At 40.9% G+C, this 22,578-nt stretch overlaps 4 protein-coding genes across 4 annotated transcripts; 2 read left to right on the top strand and 2 right to left on the bottom strand.

The window, feature by feature from the left end:
* Positions 1–2,843: 2,843 nt before the first annotated feature.
* LOC114133296 (TLC domain containing 3A) lies at positions 2,844–6,003 on the top strand. The gene is made up of 5 exons (XM_027999085.1): positions 2,844–3,153; positions 4,486–4,569; positions 4,661–4,880; positions 5,197–5,292; positions 5,407–6,003. Exons 1-5 carry the CDS (start codon positions 3,032–3,034, stop codon positions 5,695–5,697), a joined length of 813 nt encoding a protein of 270 aa, XP_027854886.1. The 5' UTR covers positions 2,844–3,031; the 3' UTR covers positions 5,698–6,003.
* A 761-nt stretch (positions 6,004–6,764) lies between these two features.
* gemin4 (gem (nuclear organelle) associated protein 4) lies at positions 6,765–13,697 on the bottom strand. The gene is made up of 6 exons (XM_027999084.1): positions 13,492–13,697; positions 10,364–12,361; positions 9,736–9,883; positions 9,389–9,659; positions 7,710–8,408; positions 6,765–7,133 (listed from the first exon to the last, which is right to left on the bottom strand). The coding sequence occupies exons 1-6, from the start codon at positions 13,511–13,513 to the stop codon at positions 6,912–6,914; spliced, it is 3,360 nt and encodes a 1,119-aa protein (XP_027854885.1). The 5' UTR covers positions 13,514–13,697; the 3' UTR covers positions 6,765–6,911.
* Positions 13,698–13,923: 226 nt separating this feature from the next.
* On the top strand, positions 13,924–19,304 carry dhrs13b.2 (dehydrogenase/reductase (SDR family) member 13b.2). Its single transcript, XM_027999584.1, has 8 exons — positions 13,924–14,049; positions 14,151–14,327; positions 14,410–14,685; positions 15,865–16,194; positions 17,650–17,997; positions 18,170–18,262; positions 18,349–18,368; positions 18,479–19,304. The coding sequence occupies exons 1-8, from the start codon at positions 14,004–14,006 to the stop codon at positions 18,491–18,493; spliced, it is 1,305 nt and encodes a 434-aa protein (XP_027855385.1). The 5' UTR covers positions 13,924–14,003; the 3' UTR covers positions 18,494–19,304.
* Positions 19,305–20,556: 1,252 nt separating this feature from the next.
* On the bottom strand, positions 20,557–22,260 carry LOC114162004 (tripartite motif-containing protein 16-like). Its single transcript, XM_028045747.1, has one exon. It carries the CDS (start codon positions 22,258–22,260, stop codon positions 20,557–20,559), a length of 1,704 nt encoding a protein of 567 aa, XP_027901548.1.
* Positions 22,261–22,578: the final 318 nt, after the last annotated feature.

Here is a 22,578-nt window from a genome sequence, read left to right as displayed (position 1 = left end):
TGGCTTTAACCAAGTTTCCTGCACACATATTATATCTGGTTGGACTTCAAGCTCGTCTATATAACCTTTAAATTCCTGTCCATTAGCTATCAGGCTCCTAGCGTTCCATTGAAGTATTAGCATAAACTACTTTCACCTGCTGCTCCCGACTTCTTCTCCACCTCTAACTTTTTATTTATTTCTTCCCATGTTCCTTCCTTAAACCCCAAGAATTTTTCGGCTCCTTTCACTATTATTTTAATCTTCTCGGTTTTGTTCTTAGCTTGATCAGTACAGTTGATAACATATGCTATGAATAAAACTAGATTTTCCACTGAGTAAGTGATCTTAACTTCAGGTATTATTTTAGTTTGCTGTTTTGTTTGGCTTCTCATTTGCTCAATCCCTTTTTTTTCCTGTTCCCTCACACTTTTTACAGCTTCTGCATAGCTAATATTTTTAGTTGTTTTTATCTGCACAACTTCTTTAGCCCTCTTCCTAACCTCGCATCCTCCGTACGTGACCCTATGATTTCCCCCACAATTACAACATTTCTCTTCTACATCTTCCTTACATTCTTCAAATTTATGGTCTTCCCCACATTTTGGACATCTCTGCTTTCCTTTACATACTGCCGCAATGTGCCCATACCTTTGGCATTTATAGCACCGAAGTGGTGGAGGTGTATAAGGTCTGACTTGGAAGCTTATATATCCTATTTTTATGTTCATTGGCAGCTCTTTTTCCTCAAACTCCACCAGAACTGACATACTCCCCACTCTCTCACCATCCACAGTTCTTGACAGCCTTTTCATATTGAACACCTTTGCTCCAACTACATTTTTCTTAAGTCTTTCTAGATCCTCATCTAGTGGGATGCCATATATCACTCCTCTAGTTTTTTTATTTTCTCCCAACATTTTTTTCTCCAGCACCGCTCTTTTACATATGTTTTCCACATTGAACGCCTTACTCTTTTGTTCTATATCTTTACATTCTATCAAAAGACTTCCGTCTCTCAAGATCTTCACCATTTCAACGTCTCCTATTTTCTTTTTAATTTCCCTTGACACCCCAATTGGGCTGAATTTTTCCTGACCTTCCTCACTCTTAAATTTCAGAATTACTTTAAATTTCTCATCCACAACTTTTCTCCTAACTACCCTCTCTTCATGAACTGTGTCAGAGAAAGACACAGGTCTTATACAGACCGGTGAGTGCCTTTCCTAATCAAGTCCCATCAGTTTAATTAAACACAGCTGGACTCCAATGAAGGCGTAGTAGAACCATCTCAAGGAGGATCGGAAGAAAGGTGAGTTAAATATAAGTGTCACAGCAAACAGTCTGAATACTTTTGACCATGTGATATTTCAGTTTTTCTTTTTTAACACATTTCTACATTTCTGGTTCTTTTCTGTCAAGATGGTTTGCTGAGCATACATTCATGAGAAATAACATGAACTTTTTTGATTTTAGCAAATGGCTGCAATAGAACAAAGAGTGAAAAATTTAAAGGCTCCTGAATACTTTCTGTACATACTGCATACCTCCAACAAATTTTGGCATCAGCATTTTGGGTTTGAAATAACTGTTGTTCTTTCTGCAATAATGATATTGAAATAGTTATCATTAAGATATCAAGATTCTGTCATTGAAAGATCTCATATTATTTTTTGGAAGAATGTTTTTAAATGGATAGCCAAGTAATGCTCAACTGGAAAAATTCTGTCAGAAATATATTGTTATTCCTCGTATTGTATGTTGTAAAAAACAAACTCCCTTTTTTATGAATATTGAAAGGGAGTTTGGAAAAGAGATTTTTTCCAAGATCTAATTCTTGGAAAAATCATACATATACAGGTGATTCTTTTTTTGCAGCAACATTCCATGTCTTCGTGTTTTGCTTAGAATGATTTTTTTCTAAAATGTGCCAAACATTTACAACAACATATTTTAATTATACATTTAGATGTTTGCCATCATTCAAATATAAATTAAATGCATTTTAAATACTATTTTGTACTTTACACACCGTTTTGGTGACACACATGCTCAATTTCATAGTGTCTGCAGTGCAGTGTAATAGACTTCCTCAAGAAGTTTAAACTATAAAATATATATTTTTTGTTGTTTTTCTTCAATAAGTTGATTGACTGTAATAAACCCTATTTTAATATGTAGTTGAATTTGTTGAAACTATTGTTCTTATTTTCTCCCAGTACTAACTTTCCATTCTGTTAGAATGTTTCCATTTTGCCTTAAAAAAGACTAAAATTCCATAAAAGCCATTTAATGGAAGTGACATCAATTGGTTTTGAAGTGAATTCAACCATGGAAAACAAGGTAAGCTTCAACTGTCACCATCTCCTTACTTTTCCTTATCTTAAATATGTTAAACATGTATGAGTCAACCTTAAAGATAAGATAGATTGTGAAAAATTAAAAAAAACATTATATTCGATTTAGTCGTTAAATATTTGTTATTCTGTTGAAGGTTAGCTAGGTAAATGTTGATCACATAAAAAGCTACAGCTAGATTAGTTAGAAAAGTCCCAACCTGTTATGTTCCACCCTGTTGGGTGGAACCAAACAAGGTGGAAATTAGGGTGAAAAGTAATAATCTTAAGTAAAATAAAAAAAAATTCAGATGATGGAATAGTGCTGCAAAGTAGTTTGGGGTATTAGCAGATGTTTGTTTTCATTTCACTAAGTACCCCCATTGACACCAGTAAGGGGAGCAATGAGGATCCACCAGTACCTGTCAAGGCAAAGGTTCTCACCAGTTGGTGGCGGTAAAGTGCCATTTAGTTGTTTGCTAACCGCCAATAACTATCAAGAAAAGAAGAATAACTTTTTTTTTTTTTTTTTTAAACAACAACAATCATTTATATATATTTATTTAATGTAAACAGTTATTATTATTTAGAAGAATAAGCACAATAATAGTAATAACAACAAGAGAGTTAGCGCTGTAGCACCGAGATGTTGTGGTAACATGTAGCAGATAGAGTTTGTTTTCCAGGGTCGAAGATACGCCGAGGCTGCTGAAACCATGATGGCCGCCTTGGTGTGTGGAGCTGCGGTGTTTCCAGGGCTTTTCTTCAGCTTCAGGAAGATCTTAAAACACACCAGGACGGAGTGGAGCGAAGCCGACGTCACCGTGGTCAGTGAGAGGTCAGCCTCCTCACTAATATCAAGCTGCACTTTAATGATAGCTAGCTGCTGCTAAGGTTGTGGGGACTGAATTACTAATACTACAGGGATAGAAGAGTCTGAACATTTAGCTTGTGTTTCAAATGAAGAGCCTGGTTGTACTGAAACAGTCTGGCCACTTTATTGGGTACACTTGTAAATCAGCTAATGCCTGCAGCCCAACAGCGGTGGCATGAAGACAAAAGAGAACTTCTTTAAGTTCAAACCATAAACTTTGAACTTAAAGAAGTTCAAAAATCTATGAGGGACAAAAAAAGAGGCAGTTTTCAAAACTAATGTGTGTCCAGCCTGGTGCTAGCAAAGTGTAACTGATAAACTGGCCGAAATTAATTTGTAAATAACCTTTTAAAAAACGGCCATCAGACATGCTGGTGTTAGTATTTCAGAAACTGCTGACCCACTGGGATTTTTACCCACAACTATCAGAGGAGAACGGGAAGACTGTTTCAGCACCTTAAGGTGTGTTGAGTACAACTACTGAACTCACAGCACTTTAAACCTTGAAGCAGACGGGCTACAGCAGCTGAAGACCTTACCAGATGACCCTCTGTTCCTAAGAACTGGAATTTGATGAGTCAATGTAAAAAGGCTCTCCAACAATGCACAAGATGCCTGATGAGTCTGGAGCAGCTGCAATATTAACATGCAAAGGGTGAAAATTAGGTGGAAGTAACATGAAAGCATGGATTTATCCTGATGTGTGGATCTGATGTATGGAGGATCTGATCCTCCATACAAGTGTACCCATCTTCTCATGGCCACTTCCAGCAGAATAATGCACCTCATCACAAACCTGAAGTGTAGTTGATATGGTAAAACAGGAAATTTACATCAAGAATGTAACCATGAGAGTATTTACTAAAATCTATGAGGGACAAAAAGAGGGCAGTTTTCAAAACTAATGTGTGTCCAGCCTGGTGATAGCAAAGTGTAACTAATAAACTGGCCTAAATGAATTTGGAAAACAAATTCACATAAAAAAAACCGTGCATCCAATTTGTTCTTACTTTATGCTGTTCATTTCCTTGACTAACTCTTATAATCTAAATGGAAAATTGTTCAACTTTTCTTTGATTCCCCAAATTATTATTCAGTAATCAAACCATCATAAGCTCGACAGGACTCAAAGGATTTCAAAGTCAAAATTTATAACGAATAATAAATTTTTCAAGCTTGAGTTGAACGTGCAGAGGCTGTTCCAGTTAAGTTTTTGAAAAGGATTCAGTTTAAAGTAAAAAGTTTCAAGTTTCATCTGACTTTTGGACTTTTGGTCTGATGTGTTTCTTTCTACAGACTGATTTCTGCTGTCCATGGGTCGTTGGCCACTGCAGTTGGAGTCACAGTTGTTTCATCTTGCAGGGATGTGATGACTGACAGGTGAAGAACTCTCTATAAGCTACCAGTACATTTTCATTGTGATATAGGAAAAACAATCGAGTTAAAATGCTTCATGTGTCACAATGCACAGTCACTGGCTGGTGAACAGTTTTGTCCTGTTTGGAGTTCCTTACATGGTGTTTGACATATACACCATGTATCTGAGCCACTTCCACACTGAGAGGAGCAGAGATGGGTCCGAAGCTCCCAGTGGACACTCGCTGCAGACGGTCAGAGCTTTCCTTCGCAAGGACTGGATGCTGGTTCTCCATCACATGGCCCTGGTTTTTATTTTCACACCAATCACACTGGTGAGATCAGTGAGGAAACAGTCGTATTCATTCAGTCGAACCTCTGCCGTCACAGATTTTCATTCATTTGGAAAATTTGTCACAGATCTAAAATCAATAACTTTGAGTGAGATTCTTCTAATGTTTTGATGCAGATCTTCACTGTTTGGAAATATTTCCAGATCACCAAATAGTTGTTCATTTAGGTGAAATATTTTTTTCAACAAAGTCTTTATAGGCCAGATTAAATCCTGATGTAAAGTGATGAAGGGAGCAGATATCTATGACTGAAAAGAAACATTAAGTTTATTATTGACTGCATTGTGCCTGTTTTTAGTTTTTCAGGAGAGGTTTGGGGGATTTCTTTATTGGCTGCATGTTCATCACAGAGCTCAGCACTCCCTTCGTCTCCATAGGAAAGATCCTCATTCAGGTGAACAATGAAGGAAAAAACATAATGTCTTTCTCATTCTTTGCATCACATCTTGATAGATTGCTCCGGTTTTTTCACTTGCATGTTTCTGTTCACCTGTTTGTTTACACACAGCTGCGCCTCGATGGCACCAAGCTACATAAAATCAACGGCCTCATCGTCCTACTGACCTTCTTCACATGTCGCATCCTCGTATTCCCCTTCATGTACTGGATGTACGGCCGGCAGTTCGGCATTCCTCTGCACCAAGTGGCCTTCCACCTGCCTCTGCACTGTAACGTGGGGAACCTGGTGCTGCTGGCTCCACAGATCTACTGGTTCACCTTGCTGCTGAGGAAAGCACAGCGACTCTACCTGAGGCAGAGGAGGCCGCAGGTAAACAAAGATGTGACGAAGAAAGACTGAGGAGCTCGTTGGTCTGTTAATTTAAGACACTGAGACCAGAAGTCATGGCTTCTGTGCCTGGTTTTACTAAAGATTTATTTGGACTGAAACTTTTTTACAACAGAGTAAAAAAAGTGTTTAAGAAAAAACAAAAACTAAAAATAATAAGAATAAAGTCATATTTTGAAAATAAGGTTGTAACATTACCTGAATAAAGTTGTAGTAAACACATAAGCATCAGATTATTAGTCAGTCTTTGATGTGTAAACGAATTATTTCTTTATCTGTAAAACCAGTATCAAAATACAATTCACAAGATGCTTAAAATTCTCATTTTACTGCAGTTGAAAGACTGCTTTTCCATGTCGAAGTTCTCATAATAGTCAGACTTTATTCTGGTAACATGACTATATAATTTATTTATTTTTCTTTTTTCTTAGCCTGGCCCTAATATTCCATTGTAATTTTTCAACAGCATCAGGGTAATGGAAAACCATTTACATTATAGTAAAATATTTATTATATACATTACAAGATGATTTATTTGATCGTCTTGATCAAATAAATATGTTCAATAAACTGTTCAGTGGTAATTTTTCTCAGGTAGACTGATTACAAACTTGAAGTCATGCTAATGCTAACTAGAGGGCACACCTTAGTTTAACATGTCCCCATATTTAAATTATTTTCAGTCTTTTCTACAACTGCCATCATTTTTGCCTGTGAAAAGTTTCTATTTTTTTAAATGATTCAGTTGAACCATAATTCAAAAGCAATGTCCCATTTTCATTTGTTAATTTTCAGTAAATTTTTCTTAATTACTTTTGTCTGTTTCAAAGTTATTTCAGAGGTCATTGTGGGATTTTTATTAATTAAGAAAGGGTCACAAACAATTTTTTCAAAGTTTTTGCCATCAAATTGAGTTTTATGAAAATGTTTTCTAAGGTCCAGAAATTCATCAAAAACATCTAGACTAACTTCAGATGCTTTTAGCAGTCTACTTAACACTGGTGGATGTTATTTAATGTTTTCCCTTCTATAGTAACCTTATTTTCATACCTCCTAACAAAAATAATGAACAGATCATGTCTTTGCACTAGAAAATACCATTTATTTACTAGAATTCAGTTTTTACACCTGAGTAAGGTGTGGATTCTGATATTCAATGCATCTCATTGTTTAGTAAGAATCTTCAGCAGGTTGTCTCAACTAGGAAACACACACAGGGTGTCTGTTCAAGCTGCAGACGACACAAGCTGAGCGATCTTCTGCTGGAGCACTGCCTTCATGTGCTGGTTGCTCAGGTTGTCTGTGATGGTGGAGAAGAAGTGGCGTGTGTTGTCGCTCTCCGCGTGGCTGCAGCTCTCTGGGAAAGCCGCCATGACGGCCTCGTAGTGGCTGAGGATCTCCAGGCTGCACAGGAACAGAGGCTCAGACTGGCCTCCTGGCATCATCACCTGGAATAAACGAATGTATGTCAAATCTCAATATCAGTGCATCGCAATAACTCAATGAGGAACTACCCGGATAACATATTTCAGGGTGCACACATTAAAGACGTGCTTTCTTTTAATTATCTTCATCTTGTTAGGATCTTCTAACAATACCATCAACTCCCATTGCTGAATAAACATTAAAAATGATCCATAAATTGCTCTTTCCATGATCATATATACTTCTGTAAATATTGCACAGCTGTGTGACATCAACGTTCCTCTTCTGTGCATGCGGGTTGCTTTGGGAACATAAACCGTTCACACAGAAGTGTCACTGCGGTCACATTTTATTAGCAGTATGAATGACAACCATGAGAGAGAAAAACAATGTAAATCAGTAAAGGAAAAAAAATGGAATTGAGCAGTAAAATCTGCTTTGTGATCAACTTATCTCCAGGCTTTATCAGGCTGCCGATATCTGTAGCCATGTCTCAAGCGTCATAATCATTAAAAGCAGATTTTCCACACCAAACCTTTGCTGCAGCGATGTTGTTGGTATGCTGAGGTAAAGTCCAGATATAATAATTTAATTCCTACCTGGATGTGCTGAATGTGGCAGAAGAGCTGGCTGAGAACGAAGAGGACCTCTTGGCTCGGAGCTGCAGCCGCCTCCTCCTTCATCTGAGCATCTTCTGATTCCTGAGGAGAATCTTCTGCATGTTTCACAGGATTATGATCTCTTTCGGCAGCTTTAACAGACGGATTTAACTTTGAGGAATCAGGAGCTTTATGACACTCTAAAGAAGAAGAATGAAGAGGCAGCTTGGCTTTCACACAGTTCATCATGTCCCTCATAGCATGGGCGTACAGCCTGCAGATGTGGGCCCAGCCGTCAGAGGACAGCCAGTCGGAGCAGCTGGAGCCGCAGAGCAGCTGCAGGACCCGCAGCAGGAGAACCGACAGGCGCAGCTCGCATGAGAACTGCCTCAGGTCCAGGAGGGGCAGGAAGTCCACGTACTCCAGAGAGAACGGGACGCTGAGACAAGCCGACGTGATCAGCTCCCTGAGGACGCCCAGCAGCCGCTCCCACTGGGAGACGGAGCTCCAGGGGAGGGTCTGCGTCAGCACCACCAGAAGGCCTTTGCTGAACATGCTGACGTGGTCGGGCCGGTGCCGATCCAGAGAAAGACAGGACAACATGGTGGACCGCAGGGAGTCGGACAGGGAGCAGCACTCCATCCAGGCTAAAAGACCCGTTCCCTGGCCGTACTCAGGGAGGTCCAGGCCAGACCAGTCCTACAGGGGGAGCAAGCACAGGAATATTCATACAGCCTAGTCCAGATATGAAAATCCTTTGATCATCTCAGTCTCTTACGTATACTTAATGAAGTCTAGTTTATTTGAATAGCACATTTCAGCAACATGGCAGTTCAAAGTGCTTTACACTTTAAAAACATCACAGTCACCAACTTAGAAACGATTAATAAATATTACATTTTGTCAAATACTGTTATCAAAATCATCAATGCACATCAACTATATTGATCAATGTTCTATTTATTACTAATCAAAAGCAACGCTAAACAGGTGGATTTTTAAACTTGATGTAAAGGAACTCAGTGTTTCGGCTGTTATGCAGTTTTTCTGGAAGTTTGTTTCAGTTTATGGATTAGCATGGAAGCTGAATGCTGCTTCTCCATGTTTGGTTCTGGTTCTGTGGATGCAGAGCAGACCAGAACTAGAAGACCTGAGACGCTTAGTAGGTTGATACAACAACAGCAGATCTTTAATGTATTGTGGTTCAATGATTTATAAACTAACAACAAAATCTTAAAGTCTATTTTCTGAGCTACAGGGAGCCAGTGGAAGAACTGGTGTGATGTGCTCTAACTTCCTGGTTTTAGTAAGAACACAAGCAGCAGCGTTCTGGATCAGCTGCAGCTGGACGATTGATTGCTTAGGCAGACATGTGAAGACACTGTTGCATTAATCGTTGCGACTAAAGATAAACACATGGATGAGATTCTCTAGAACTTGCTGGGACATTAATCCTTCAATCCTGGAAGTATTCTTCAAGTGATAGAAGGCCGACTTTGTAACTGTCATTTTGTGGCTCTGAAGGTTCAGAGACACTACACCCAGATTTCAGATGTTATTGACTTAAAACAAGCTTCTATGTCTTGTTGAAAAGTTAAATGCGTTTTATTTTGCACTAGAAACTAGGCCAAAAATACTTACTAATAAGTGTTTTTGCAGTGTGGACATGATATTCCTACCTCTTCAGGAAGGTCACAGACTTCCAGCAGAGAGGAGGGCACCTCGTTTTTAAAGTGCTCTCCCCAAACTGGCCTCAGATGGAACCGAACGGTCCAATCCAACGCCTCGATCTTGTTGTAGAGCCAGAACAGAGCTCTGGACCAGCTGCTGGGGGCTGCCTCGATCTCTGCCCCCACCAGCTGCCCCAGAGTGGTCAGCACTGACACCAGCAGCTCCTTAGTGTCCATGGAGCGTAGGTGGACGGCACCATCTGCTGGCTCCTCCCAACATCTATCAGATGATTCATAATGAAGTTAAAAGGTGGAAAAGTAGAAAATGTAAAACATTAGAGACTACACACACACACCTGTAAGCCTGGTTGTAGAGTTGGGCCAAGACAAAGAGGAGGGGAAAGGGAGAGCAGTTCATCACCCAGTGAGGGGAAGGAGTTGCTTCCACTGACAGAGCAGCATGGAGAAGCTGCAGACTGAACTCTGTGTCTATCTTATCGTCACCTGAAGATACATGGAAAAATTACAGAGTGAATCCACCAGAAAATGTTTCAACACATCCTCCACCCAAATACATGTGAAGTCTAGCTACAAATACTAGAAGACATAAGAATTGAAGTTAATGACTACTAGCCTGGGAAATAAAATGATTCATAGCAGATTGTGCGACACTTTGTCAGATTACAACCACAAAGTTCAGCGACTTGCTTTCCCAGACACGAAAAAACATTAACATATTTCCAGAAAACGGCTGGGTGTTTTTTTTAAGCAGTTTGGCTGATTTTAGAAGTAGTTGAGACCCAAAAGGAAGTACAAAAATGTGCAAAAAGACAGGTTTCCTGTAAAGTTTATGGTTGTATCAGGACAAAATGTGAATAAATACAAATGTGAATTCTTTCAGAAGACTCAATAAGTTTTCTGGAAGATTTTTTAAGAAAACCATCAACTCTTAGTGGGTTAAAATGATAACTAGGGCATCCTCACCCACTGCTGAGAGACTGGGCAAGACAAAGGTGTTGACGACCTCCTGAGGCAGCAGGAAACTTTGCTTCTTCTTCTCCTCCTCAGTCATCACGTCTGGGGTCATCAGAAGACCCAGGAACTTGAGGAGTTGCTGCTTCTCACTCGCTGACATGGATTTGCTCCTGACTGTGTCCTGCAAACACTTGCATAGCAGACTCCTACCACTCGCAGCATTTACTTTATCATCTTTAGGTTCTCCTTCATTTTTTCCTCCCAGCTGAGCTTTGAGTCCAGGCAGCTGCTGCAGGATCTTGGCCATCAGGGAGAATGCTCCCTTGTTGAAAATGGCTGAGTGGCAGCAGGACTTTAACGCTGCCTCTGGGTTCTGAAACGCCACTCTCGCCACCAAGGAGACGGCAGTGGTCAGGTTGCCTTGTGACACTGCTGCTGAGGCTCCGCCCCCTCCTTGGATGATGCAGTTGAAGGCCATGTTGAGTTCCTGTTGGAAGCCCTCTGTTACAGCGTAGGGGACAGGCTGCCTGAAGAAGCCCCTGCTGGATAACCCCAACATGGCAGCAAGCGTCTGGTTCTTGTCTTCTAAAGAAAGTGCAGAAAAAATATCTGCGGCGATCTTCATCAGCTTCCTGCACTGACTAACATCGGAGTTCTCAGCGTGTAGGAGACTCATGAGGGTAGAAGAGAGGCTGAAGAGAGTACGATGCTGCCGGAAAGCGGCTTGATTTTCCTCCAGGCAGTGAACCCAGAGCTCAGAACGAGCCCAGGATGCCTGGCCTGCAAACAGCTCTGCAAAGCTCTGGTAATCCTGCATGCGATGAGCGATGATCACTGCGGTTACCTGAGCCTGAATGTCAGGAGTGTTCTCAGCAGCAGGAAGGTCCAGGGACTTGAGCAGATCTCTGAGCGTGTTCGTCTCTGTCGCAGTTTCAGGAACTTCATCCAGAGCCGTCAGGACTCTCTGGATGCTCCGTTGTAGCCGGACAGTAGAGAAACATGGAGTCAAAGGGTCGCTGACCACCAGAAGGCCTTTATCTTTCCAAAACTGTACGAGACATGTGATGATCTTCAAGGCTTCAGACAGCTTCATCGTGCTGGGCTGAAATGGAGACGGTGACAGAGAGGCACTCAAGTCTTTCTGAGCATCTCGAATAAGTTCAGCATTGAGGGTCTCAATCTCTCCTCTGCAGTTGGTCATTTTACACAAAACGTCCAACTGTTCTGTTACAGGAAGAACGACTTCCTGCGTAATCAGGAAGGATGTGTACAGAGCATCAAGAGAAATGGATAGCGACTGAAAACACACATTTGTAGAAGCTACCAGATCCGTCATGTCTTTCAGCGCATTAAAGAGAACATGCAGGATGTCAGTGTTTGGAGACGATGCTGTCATTTCTGCAGAGTCCAGCTTCAATCTCTTTGCAGCATGAGGAGAATCTGAGGACAGACGGGCAAACTGGTTGGCAAACATCATCTCTATGGTTTCTTCGGTCTCTGATTTAAGTTCCTCTCTGCCTTTCCATAACTCCCACCAAACTTCCAGAAAAAATCTGACATCGTCTTCCCCACCGGGATCGCTCCTGACGTGCTCCGTTAGCCTTCCCAGCTCCATGGCGATCCGATCTCGGGGAAGAAGAAGGAGGAAACGGGCAAAAATAGGCGCAGCGGCAGTCGACTTCACCAACTCCATCAGGACTGCGTGGTTCATCTCAGGGAGGCTGTTCTGGAGGGAAAAGAACGGATTCTCCCTCCAAGCCTTTTCAACATCCTCCCTAGCTTCTCTGCTCAACAGCTTCAACCACACAACACAAACAATCCTCTTCTTCCAAGTTAAAGCTTGAAGGTTGGGTCGACTGTCAGGTTCATCTAGTCCACAGATTTCTTGGAGTGCTAGCAAGATCGGGCGCCCGACACGACTCCAGTCGGCTTTGGGAAGCGAGGAAAGAGACGAGGGGATACACAGCTTCTCCGCCTGCAGGAAAGCCCCCTGAATAATGGCTGAATCTGAAAGAATCAGAAAGTCACAGCAATACTTTATAATTTAGTTCATTAAGCACTGGCCAGATTTATAACCAAGGCCATTTCTAGCTTTTTAGGTGACCCTAGTTCATCAAACTACAAGGAAGAAATTCCTAACCCTTTAAAGTAGCCCACTACTACATTTTACAAGTTGTTGAAATTACAAATCTTGATACGAGTTAAACTGATAAAAAACTATAATACAAGAAAATCAACAATCAACAATCTGTCAGTAAATACAACAAATTTTGAGTGTTTCTAAAAAGTCTGCTAAAATTTGAATAAACGGTTCTGGAGTCATTGAACTTTTTGTTATTGCATTTGTCTGGCCTCCTTTTCATGCTAACGAGAATGATGGATAGTTGTCAATCGCTTCCGTCATACTTGCTGGTGACCCGCTACATAACTCCATGTGAGAGTGTGATACAACAAATATGAGCTAATAATGACAACAAAAAACATCAGCCAAAGTTCATCTTTACAATTTATTCTGTTTATATCCTACATTTAGTTTATTAACAAAAAAATTATTAAATATATGTGATTTCTACAGATAAAGACAGGACATTTTAATGTTCCTGAGATGTGCCACTGGTGGTTAGGATCCTATAAACAGTCCCACGGCTTGCCAAAATTAACAAATGTGTAACTAATAAAAAAAAAGTTTCAAGAACAACTAATTGGCTTTGAAATCAAAATAAAACTTAGTTGATTGTCACTAGAATGTTATTGATGACATTTATTACTTTGATTCACCAGTGTTGCCAAAATGTTAGTAATCCTTTTTCGAATTATACATTTACTCATTGCATTAATTAATGGAATTGCATTCCACTTTTGTTTACTTATTATGTTATATTCAGCTTTGATACTTACCTACTTATATATTCATTTACCTATTTTACTCATATTAGGAATCATTTTGCATTTATTAATTAGTTTTTTTTTTGACTAATCGTTTACTCATTTATTCTGATTTCATCCTATACTAGTTTAACCATAAAGAAACAATCGAATGGTAGATAATATTTTATTTATGAAGTATAAAGGTAATTTTTCTATTCAGCAGACGATACGCGGACTTCATAGGGTATGGAAACAGTGGAACTATTTACCTTTGTTCATAATGAGCGCCATGGCGGCTGAGTCAGGAGAAAAGCAGCCCAGTCAGTAAAGGCAGCTTTAGAAACCAGACCAGCGGTTCTATGTCTCAGTTCAATCCAGTTTACCGGTGTCGGCGTGCTCCAGTTGTCCTTATTTTTTTAACAGCATGTCAACATTTCAAGAGTCCAGCGCTTCCGCTTTTTCAACGTGCGGCAGCGGTCAGCAGTAGCCACAGCGACACCTCTGGACAACGCCGGTACTGCTTCTCCCACAACCACATCGATATATAAAATACTTTTTTTTTAAATCATCTACTGTAAAAAAACACATTACTTTTTATTCTCTTAAGCATTTTATAAAGTATTTTATAATTTTTTTGTCATGCAATTTTATCACGTGATTGTTACGTGATACAAGTTAAGCCGCGTGAAGTTTTTATTCTTAGAAAATGAAAGCGAAAGCGTCCTGACATACACAGTTCTACACGGAGAACCAAATTGGAAATCACCAATGAATAATCGCCATGGGTCTGCTGCTGGAGTTTTTTCTATGCTCTTTTATAGCAACGGGTATGTCGTTTAAAGGTGTTTATGTATTTTGGTAAACATTAAGTCATTTTGTGTGGAGTATGACCCTGTGTTATACTAATTCATCACGTATCTTTCCGCAGGTGTGCACTGTGTTAATCAGATCCAATGGCTGCCCTGTCAGTTCACAGATGAGCACGTGAGCCTCAATAATGAGGGCCACATTGAGACTCAGCTCATCCATAGACAGGCCATGCTGCAGTTTGGTCAAAAAGGAGACACTCCTGTTAATCCAGATGCCATCACTTTCCTGATCACTGGTAAGTCACTCCTTGCGGCCTGTAAGTCAAGGAAATGGAGCTGGAAACTGTTGCATTTCAGGTTTTATCCTTTCTGGTGTAGGATCCAAGCTGGACCTGCGGCGGTATCTGGATGGGGTGGAAGCAGAGCAGCTGGAATGTGAGCTGCGAAGGTACAGCACAGAGGGCATACACATCCACTGGCCCAGCCAGGAAGCGAAGGATTACAACCGGTGGTTCACCTGCACCCTGAAGCAAGACAAGGGCCTGTTCACGGTCACCGGCTTCCTCAGACATCCGTCTAACGAACCTCCACCGGGGCAGCAGGACTACCGCAGCTGGCCCGCTATCGCTGACACTGAGATCCTGACTACATCTGGTAAACCTCAACAGATCAGAAATACAGTGTTGAAAAAGTATTCTCACCTCTTGAACTTTTTGAAATGACAACAGCAAACCTTAAGTACATTGTAATTAGGGCTGACACAATTAATCGGATTAATCGTGATAAATGAGCAAATTTCGTAATGAATTAATTGCTAACTGGAATATACGGAGTCCACAATAGGCATCTGCTGAAAGAAAAACAACCTCAGAGCACCAATTAAGCCAAAACTGCGCAAAAATAGATATATTTTGGATTTACAATGAAAAAAGCTTATTTGTCTGTGACGATGTTCAACCCAGAACTCTTAAAGTGTCATAGTTCAACTTCTGTAAAAAAAAAACTATCTTCCTTTAGACACCTTTTGCTGTTGCAACTATGAATTGTTTAATCAAAAAATAATAATCAACAGATCAGCACTACATTGTGTTGATGTTAACTCAAATAGAAAGGGCTGAGTTTTTTACATGTTGACCTTAGAAGTATGTTTTTTAGCTGCAGCTGCATTCTTTACTACAAATGATCAAATGTAGGCTAAAGGAATGCTGCGTTTTTGCACTTTAGGCAATCAGGTATTTTATCTCTTAGAAAAGGATTTCAAATATTTGCTCATTTGTATGTTATTCAAATAATTGTCAGAAAACTTACTGGCAGGGTGTTTCACTTATTGCAAGACATTTTTTAATGAGCAAATTAGAAAAAACTCCTATATGTTCCTGAAAAGTGACTTTTTAGTTTTGCCTTATTTTATGTGTTCTACAAAGACATCTGCACTCAAAATAAGACTAAAATACCTTGCAAGATTTTGTGTTTTTACAGTGTAATGGTTTTTCTGTAGATGGATTTTCCCACCTGAGCTGTAGATCTCTGCAGCTCCTCCAGAGTTACCTACTGGCTGCTGCTCTGATTAACGCTCATCTTGCCCAGTCTATCAATTTAGAAAATCTGTTGCCTTTTCCTTCCATTTCACAGTAATATGACACTACACTATATGCTGGCATATTGCATATGATTCCAATAAACTACATTAAAATGTGTCAACAGTTACAGGGGATGTTAAAACCTTTGAAGTTCTGAGGATCTCATACTTCAAAATCTGAATAAAGGTGTCCTCCACCCTAGTCACTCATCACATATTTCACATATTGATGTATGGTTAACTTTGTCCTGCAGTTGCCATGGTTACCAAAACACAGACTCCCTCTGTGAAAGCCACCCTTGGTTCTCAGCAGAGGCTCCACTGCCAGTTCGGCGTCGATCACCGGGGAGCAAACATCACGGTGGAGTGGCACTGGCAGCAGCGTGGAGAGAGGACCAAACTCTTCGGCCACTCCAGCCGGACGGGGCAGATCCAGGGCTCCGGAGTGGGGAAAAAGGCCCTCGCTGGAGGAGATGCCACCTACACGCTGCCCTTCACCAAGATGAGCAGTGAAGGGACATACATTTGCTCTGTGCTTGTAAATCCACTGTTTGGGAATCAGGACGTAGTGCTGCATATCGAAGGTGAGAGAGAGAGCTTGTCGGTCAAGTCAGTAAATAATGTCGCCCGGTTTGGGTGGGAATAAAAATAAAACCCGCATACCGTTTTTCATTGTATTTTCCGGGGGTGAGGGTTAAGGGGTTTAACCAAGCAATTAATTACATCCAGTACGGAAACCCAAACATTTCTCTCCTGGGCGATACGCTCCAACTCAGGAGTTATAAATAATCCTCCCAGCATAATCCAGGCTGTCCTCGCTGTGGGATGTTCCCAGAATTCCTTCAAAGTGATTCACCCTGGAGGAATCCTGTCTAGGTGCCAGAAGCACCTAAACTGACTCCTCCTGATGCAGAGGAGTAGCAGCTCTGTCCCAAGTTACCCCTGGATGACGAGGTTCACTTCATCCACTCACGTCTGGAATCTCATTATTTCAGCCATATCTCATGACTGAAGGCAAAGGTCAGAGTCTACATGGCCTGGGAAATTAAAAGCTTTGCTTTTTTGCTCAGCTTTTTTCCCCCACATGGCAAACTGGAGTCCGTCTTTCCATCTCTCGCTCCACTCTACTATCACTGTTAAGGTACAGAAACTCCTTTGAGTTTGAGACAAAGATTGACCTGGAGGGAATGGTCAGATGTTTCAAGTTTAGAACTGAAGCCTTAAACTCAGGGAAGCTGACATCTTCATGAAATGTAAACAAAAATGGAGAGACGTCAGATTTTAGCCATTAAAGGATTTCTCTTTTGTCTTTGGTAAAAAGCCAGGAGCCATTTCTCCTGCTACTGAATGGCTCACCCGTTTATTTTGGTTGTATTTACCCAGAATGCCCTCCACTGTAGTGGAGGGCATCTATGGCCTGCTTTTGGAGCGGTCCTCGATCTGCTTGCATTCACATATGCATTCGAACTGCCGCAGAGTTCACTTCAACCAAACTGAGACCAGAGTTCCCATTTTTGGTCTTCAGCAGAGTTTGATTAAGCATTCACGCCAAGTCTAGATGAACTGGACTTTGAAGGCAAACAAACTGGTCGATTAAAGCGGACTAAACAGGGCTGAGAATGAGAATGAAAATTATGCAAAATTTATATTTTGCATGTTTTTATGCTTCCATTTGGGTCTCGAACTGTTTCTAAAACCAGCCCACATACTTAAAATGTGGGCAGTTTTAATCCGACAAATAGTGTCTTTTAATACGTCAATTTTAGACCTTTGGTTTGCAATAGTTAACACAGACTTGAATGCATGTCGCACTGCATACATGCTGCAATTGTTTTACAGTCATTCGTGTGTTTGTGAACACATTTTAAGGAAGAAAGTATTTGAGAGGCTGCTCCAAGAACCCTTTAATCGTTTCTCATAATTGATTGAGAATCTGTTTGCTCCAGTTCCTAAACACTAGAAAGCTTTTTTTTAAAGAATCATTGTATATTTATCTAGTATTTCATCAGTTTTCCCATTCCCATTTCTCATCCTTTTAGAGCCTCCCCGTGTCTCCCTGAATGTGGGCAATGTTCTATCTGTGCTGGACGGCGCTGAACAGAAGGTTGTCTGCGAGGCAGAGAACTACTACCCTCTGGACGTGGAGATAAAATGGTACGAGCAGGACCCGGCGGCGTTGGGTCAGCGGGTCGGGGCCCCGCTTTCCAAGATGCTGCAGAACATCCTGCTGTCCAGTCACAAGCACAACCAGGACATGACCTACTCCTTGTCGGGCTTCTTCTACCTCAAGGCTTCGCTCGAGGCTTCTGGGAGGCAGTTCACATGCATTGTCTCCCATAAGTCGCTAAGAATGCCCATCAAGAAAAGCTTCATCCTGCAAGTTGAAGGTGAGAGTACTCCTGGAAATTTCGTTCTGTATACACCTTGTGCATGCAAAATGACAATAAAGTCAGTCTAAGTCAAAAAAAGTCTAAGTCCTGAGTAGCTGCGCTGCAGAACCACGGTCCACCACCGGATGGCAGCAGAGGGTCATGTCTGTGGTTTGTTCTGTGTGCTCAGAGCCGACCAGCTGGACCTTTTACCTCATGGTTTTCTTCATCTTGGCCTTCCTTCTCGTTGTTCTGGTTGTGATGCTGCCTGCCCTGTACACAGGTGACCAATCACTTTAAAAATGATAAGAATATAAGACCTGTGTGAATTTATTATCTAAATGAGACTTGCATTTTTTTTCTCCACAGCAATGAAAAAGTCTAAGCAGGTAAAGTTAGACTGAATCTGAAATATTTTTGAGTCAATTATCAATTTCAGTGTAAAATGTAGGAAAAACCTGATGAGTGTGTGTTTTTTATCTTTGTGTGTTTTGAGCAGGATAAACCATACTGAGCAGCGATGGACCATGAAGGGAATGAACACAACCAGCCTGGACTTCCTGACTTCTTCCTCCATGTGCCTTTTATGATGATCATGATAATTTTGGACTTATGTGAAGCTTCTGTTTTCTACATTGCACTGACTTTAATGTAATTTTAAGAATGATAATTCCTGGATACAAAAACTTGACAAACTAAGAAACAAAAAAATTACTCAAGTTTGACAATTTAATGTGTCTTTTGCTACTAATTGAGGTATGGAGCCCCAGCATGTATTCTGACTAAATATTGAAGAAGTTGTATTTATTACCAGAGCTACAATTCCATGCAAAAGTTTTCACCCCCTTTGACTTTTTCACCCCCACAGTTTGCAGCGTTAAAGTCAATATTTCATGCTTTTTTTCAGGGTTTTATGGTGTAGAACAATTCAAAGAAGTGAATAAATCTCAAGAGGGAAAATGATGCAGGCATGGTTTGCAACATTTTTACAAATATAAATCATAAAGTGTGCCATCCATTTATATTTCTGCCAACTGAGTGAATACTTTGTAGAATCACCTTTAGACAGCTACAAATCTTTCCAAACCAAAACATTTGCCGATTCTTCTCTTAAATAGTCCAAGCACAGGCAGATTGGATGGAGAACATCTGTGAACAGCAGCGTTTAATTCTTGCCAAAGTTTCTTAATTGGATTTAGGTCTGGACTTTGACTGGACCCTTCAAAAACATGAAAATACTTTGTTCTATACCAGGAGTCTGTAACCTTTACAACCTAGAGAGCCATTTTTTCTCTCAGGCCAGACAAAACAAAACAAAACAAAAAAAAAAACTCATTTAGAGTTGCAAAAGACAACTTATAAATAAATATCTACTTTGGGGAATGTGTTGCCATAATTTAAAAAAACATAACTTTATATTTGTTTTTAGGATTTAAAGTTACAATAAACTTGAAGGATGATGGATATTCCTTTTTTTGTGGGATGGATAATGATGCAAAAAAAAAAAAAGTAGATTAAAATCTAATTACAAGGAAAAAAACAAAATTCAGAGCAAATATGAAAATAACTACAAAAACCTGTATTTTATATTTGAAGACATCAAATGGTTCTTTTTTATTTTATTACTAAGTTATAAAGTTACTAAGCCGTTGTGGAAGATCCACTCGCTACTCTTCTAAGTATTTCTGGCTGTACGCTCAACAGCGTTATCCTGCTAGAAGGTTTTTCTTACTCTGAACAATTATGCACTAATTTGTGTTGGTTTGTTGCACATACGAAAGCACCATAAACACAAAATCACACCTAAATGTCATTTTGGGTAAATTGTTTACCCAACATGCAGGTTTTTATGCTCCAAGAGTGGAAGCTACATCATCTGTAAAGATGCTTAAGTTGTCTCAGGAGCTAATCATCTAACACAAAGAAATAAGAAGTCTCTCGATTTAGGAGTAAAATTTTGCACAGTGACAGAAAACAGACAAATCTTTACTTAAAAAATATTTAAAGTTAGCAAAACAAATCTCGCCATTATTTATCTGACAAAAAATGAAGTAGTGCAGAAAGTATGTAGGACAGTTTTACTCCTGTAAATAAGCAGAATACAGTTTTCTTTCGCTTGCTTTTACTTGTAAAGCTATGTCACTTAATAGAGGCTTTTTTAATGCCACAGTGGGTACTTTACACATGACTTGTTTTGAACCTGTTGGATGTTCTCTCTTGACAAGAACGGATCTAAACATGATTAAAAAAGGCAACCCAGGACTGGAATGAAATGAATAAAAGCTGCAATTCACTTAAAATAAAAAAATCCTTTCGAAATAAAAAGTCTTTATTGCAATAAATACATTAGGATACATAATAAAAAACACAATCATTTATCTAAATTTGGGTAAGAACAGTAAAATACAGACTCCACTGATGTGAGAGGGATGAACAGCGCTACACAAGACTGATTAACAGCGCTAAGACCCGCCACCTGGCTCTGATTGGTTGTTTCTAGTGGGACAAAGCAGACAAACTCAGTTTTTCCATATTTAATCTGTCTCGTACTATACTGAATCAACATGGTGATATATTTTATAATGTACAATCAGATTTATTCTGTTTCTTGAGGTTGCAGAACTCTGCATTGCCTCCATCACAGAAAAAAAAGCCAAGTCCAGCGTACAGCGGCTGAGTGAAGGTGGTCTGGACTCTGTGGAGCAGAGTCATGGTTTCAGAGACATCATAGAAAGCCAGAACACCTGCACTGTGATCCAGGTACACTCCTAGTTTGCATGACTGAGGACCTGACACTGGAGTCTCTGCTTTGTTGTGGCAGAAAGTGTAACCAGCTCCTTTCAAACTCAAACGCTCAATGTCACAGCGTAGCGCCCACGACTGATCATTAAACCCAAACAACGATTCATTTGCTCTCCCTCCTCTCTGGATGCTCTTGTATGCAACTGCTACAAAAATTCCTATTCCAGCCCATTTAAACTCAAAGTAGCATCGTCCGGTCAGGCTCTGCCTGCTCAGCACTTGTCTGCATGAACTGAATCTCTCCGGATTAGGAGTGTATGACTCGTCCTCGTACCACACTATTGCTGCTTTGTTGTTTTTGCTCAGTTCCAGCGTTCTGAAAGCTGTGTTTGGATCCAGAGTGATTTCACAGGTGTATTTCAGGAATTCAGCTCTGCTCTTTGGCTCCGGTTGGGAACTGGACACCGTCTGGAGGGTGTTTGTCCCACCGTCTCTCAGGATGTCCTGCAGTTTGTCTCGGAGCTTGGACGCAGCTGCTTTCACGTCCTCAAAGTGTCTCAGAGGATCGGCGTTGATGCCAGATGAGTCTGAGAGGTCACTGGGCGCTGGCAGCGAGGCATAGCTTTGCAGGAACTGGTTGTGATCTTCTATGTGTGAAAGCTGCTCCAGCTCAGCGTCTCTCCTCTTGAGGTCATTGAGCTCCTGCTCCAGCTTCTCCTGAACCTCCTTAACCCAAAGCACCAGAGCTTCCTGCTGCGATCTGATCCGCTGCTTCGCATCAGAGCGTCTTTTCTGGAGGAGATTAATCAGTTCAGTGAAGATCTTCTCCGTACTCTTCACTGCTTCATCAGCAGAGACACAGGAGTCCCTCACCTCCTGTTGGAGCCTCTTCAGCTCCTTCTCCTGGTCCTGGATTTTCTTCTGGATTTGCTGTCGATTTTCCTCAAGCTCCTTCTGCCTCTCCGCCCTCTCAGCTGCAGCCGGAGCCGTTTCATGGCCTTTGTGTTCTTCCATGGTGCACAAGATGCAGATGCACTGCTGATCGGTGCGACAGAAAACCTTCATCACCTCATCGTGACAAGAACAGATGTTCTCCAGGAGCTTCTTGGAGGGCTCCACCAGCTTGTGTTTCTGCAGCAGAGCGGCGCTGTAGTGAGACTGGAGGTGTTTTTCACAGTAAGAAGCCAAACAGTTGAGACAGGACTTGATGGCCTTCCGCTTCCTCCCAGGGCACATGTCACAGGCCACATCTTCAGGTCCAGCAGGATCAGCAGGATCAGCCTGAAGTCCAGTCTGCTTCAGCTGCTCCACCAAAGCTGCTAACATTGTGTTTTTAACCAGATCAGGCCTGGGTGCAAAGGTCTGCCTGCACTGAGGGCAGCTGTGGCGTTTCTTCTTACCCTTTTTACCCCAGAAGCTTTGAATGCAGCTCATGCAGTAGCTGTGGCCACACGGAATAGCCACTGGATTGTTCAGTAGGTTCAGACAGATTGAACAGGAAAAAGTTTCAACATCCAGCTGAACACCCTTCTGCGCCATTTCGGTGTGTTAAATGTAGAAAGGTACGCTGATTCACGTGACGTGAGCATGTCCATAGAGCAGTTTCGGTCACGAGCTTTTCCCTCCTGCAAGATCCAACTGCGGGTGCGCACCATTTCTTATCCGGTGAAAAATCCACTGCTCAGGGCGGCGTAATTTCATCAGCATAAAGACTAGATTCGCACATAAGTGGTGCATTACGGTAATAGAGCAGTAGGGGTGAGCAAACGAAAATATGTTATTGTCAAGTTTATTTATATAGTACTTTTAAAAATAGATTAGACCTGCACCAAATGCACACATGAAAAATATAAAATC

Source organism: Xiphophorus couchianus, chromosome 18 (genome assembly GCF_001444195.1).
Source record: "Xiphophorus couchianus chromosome 18, X_couchianus-1.0, whole genome shotgun sequence".
Classification (NCBI taxonomy): domain Eukaryota; kingdom Metazoa; phylum Chordata; class Actinopteri; order Cyprinodontiformes; family Poeciliidae; genus Xiphophorus; species Xiphophorus couchianus.
Note: the sequence above shows the minus strand (reverse complement) of the source record. Positions and strands in the feature narration are given on the sequence as shown.

What these genes read in the sequence shown, in the direction of transcription:
- LOC114162004 (XM_028045747.1), bottom strand. Translation starts at nt 22,260, where the DNA reads ATGGCGCAGAAGGGTGTTCAGCTGGATGTTGAAACTTTTTCCTGTTCA.
- LOC114133296 (XM_027999085.1), top strand. Translation starts at nt 3,032, where the DNA reads ATGATGGCCGCCTTGGTGTGTGGAGCTGCGGTGTTTCCAGGGCTTTTC. An exon ending in AGGGATGTGATGACTGACAG is followed by an intron (nt 4,570 to 4,660) that starts GTGAAGAACTCT and finishes CACAATGCACAG; the next exon opens with TCACTGGCTGGTGAACAGTT. An exon ending in TTTTCACACCAATCACACTG is followed by an intron (nt 4,881 to 5,196) that starts GTGAGATCAGTG and finishes GCCTGTTTTTAG; the next exon opens with TTTTTCAGGAGAGGTTTGGG.
- gemin4 (XM_027999084.1), bottom strand. Translation starts at nt 13,513, where the DNA reads ATGGCGCTCATTATGAACAAAG. An exon ending in GGCGCTCATTATGAACAAAG is followed by an intron (nt 12,362 to 13,491) that starts GTAAATAGTTCC and finishes TGATTCTTTCAG; the next exon opens with ATTCAGCCATTATTCAGGGG. An exon ending in GCCCAGTCTCTCAGCAGTGG is followed by an intron (nt 9,884 to 10,363) that starts GTGAGGATGCCC and finishes ATGTATCTTCAG; the next exon opens with GTGACGATAAGATAGACACA.
- dhrs13b.2 (XM_027999584.1), top strand. Translation starts at nt 14,004, where the DNA reads ATGGGTCTGCTGCTGGAGTTTTTTCTATGCTCTTTTATAGCAACGG. An exon ending in CATCACTTTCCTGATCACTG is followed by an intron (nt 14,328 to 14,409) that starts GTAAGTCACTCC and finishes TTTCTGGTGTAG; the next exon opens with GATCCAAGCTGGACCTGCGG. An exon ending in CTTCATCCTGCAAGTTGAAG is followed by an intron (nt 17,998 to 18,169) that starts GTGAGAGTACTC and finishes CTGTGTGCTCAG; the next exon opens with AGCCGACCAGCTGGACCTTT.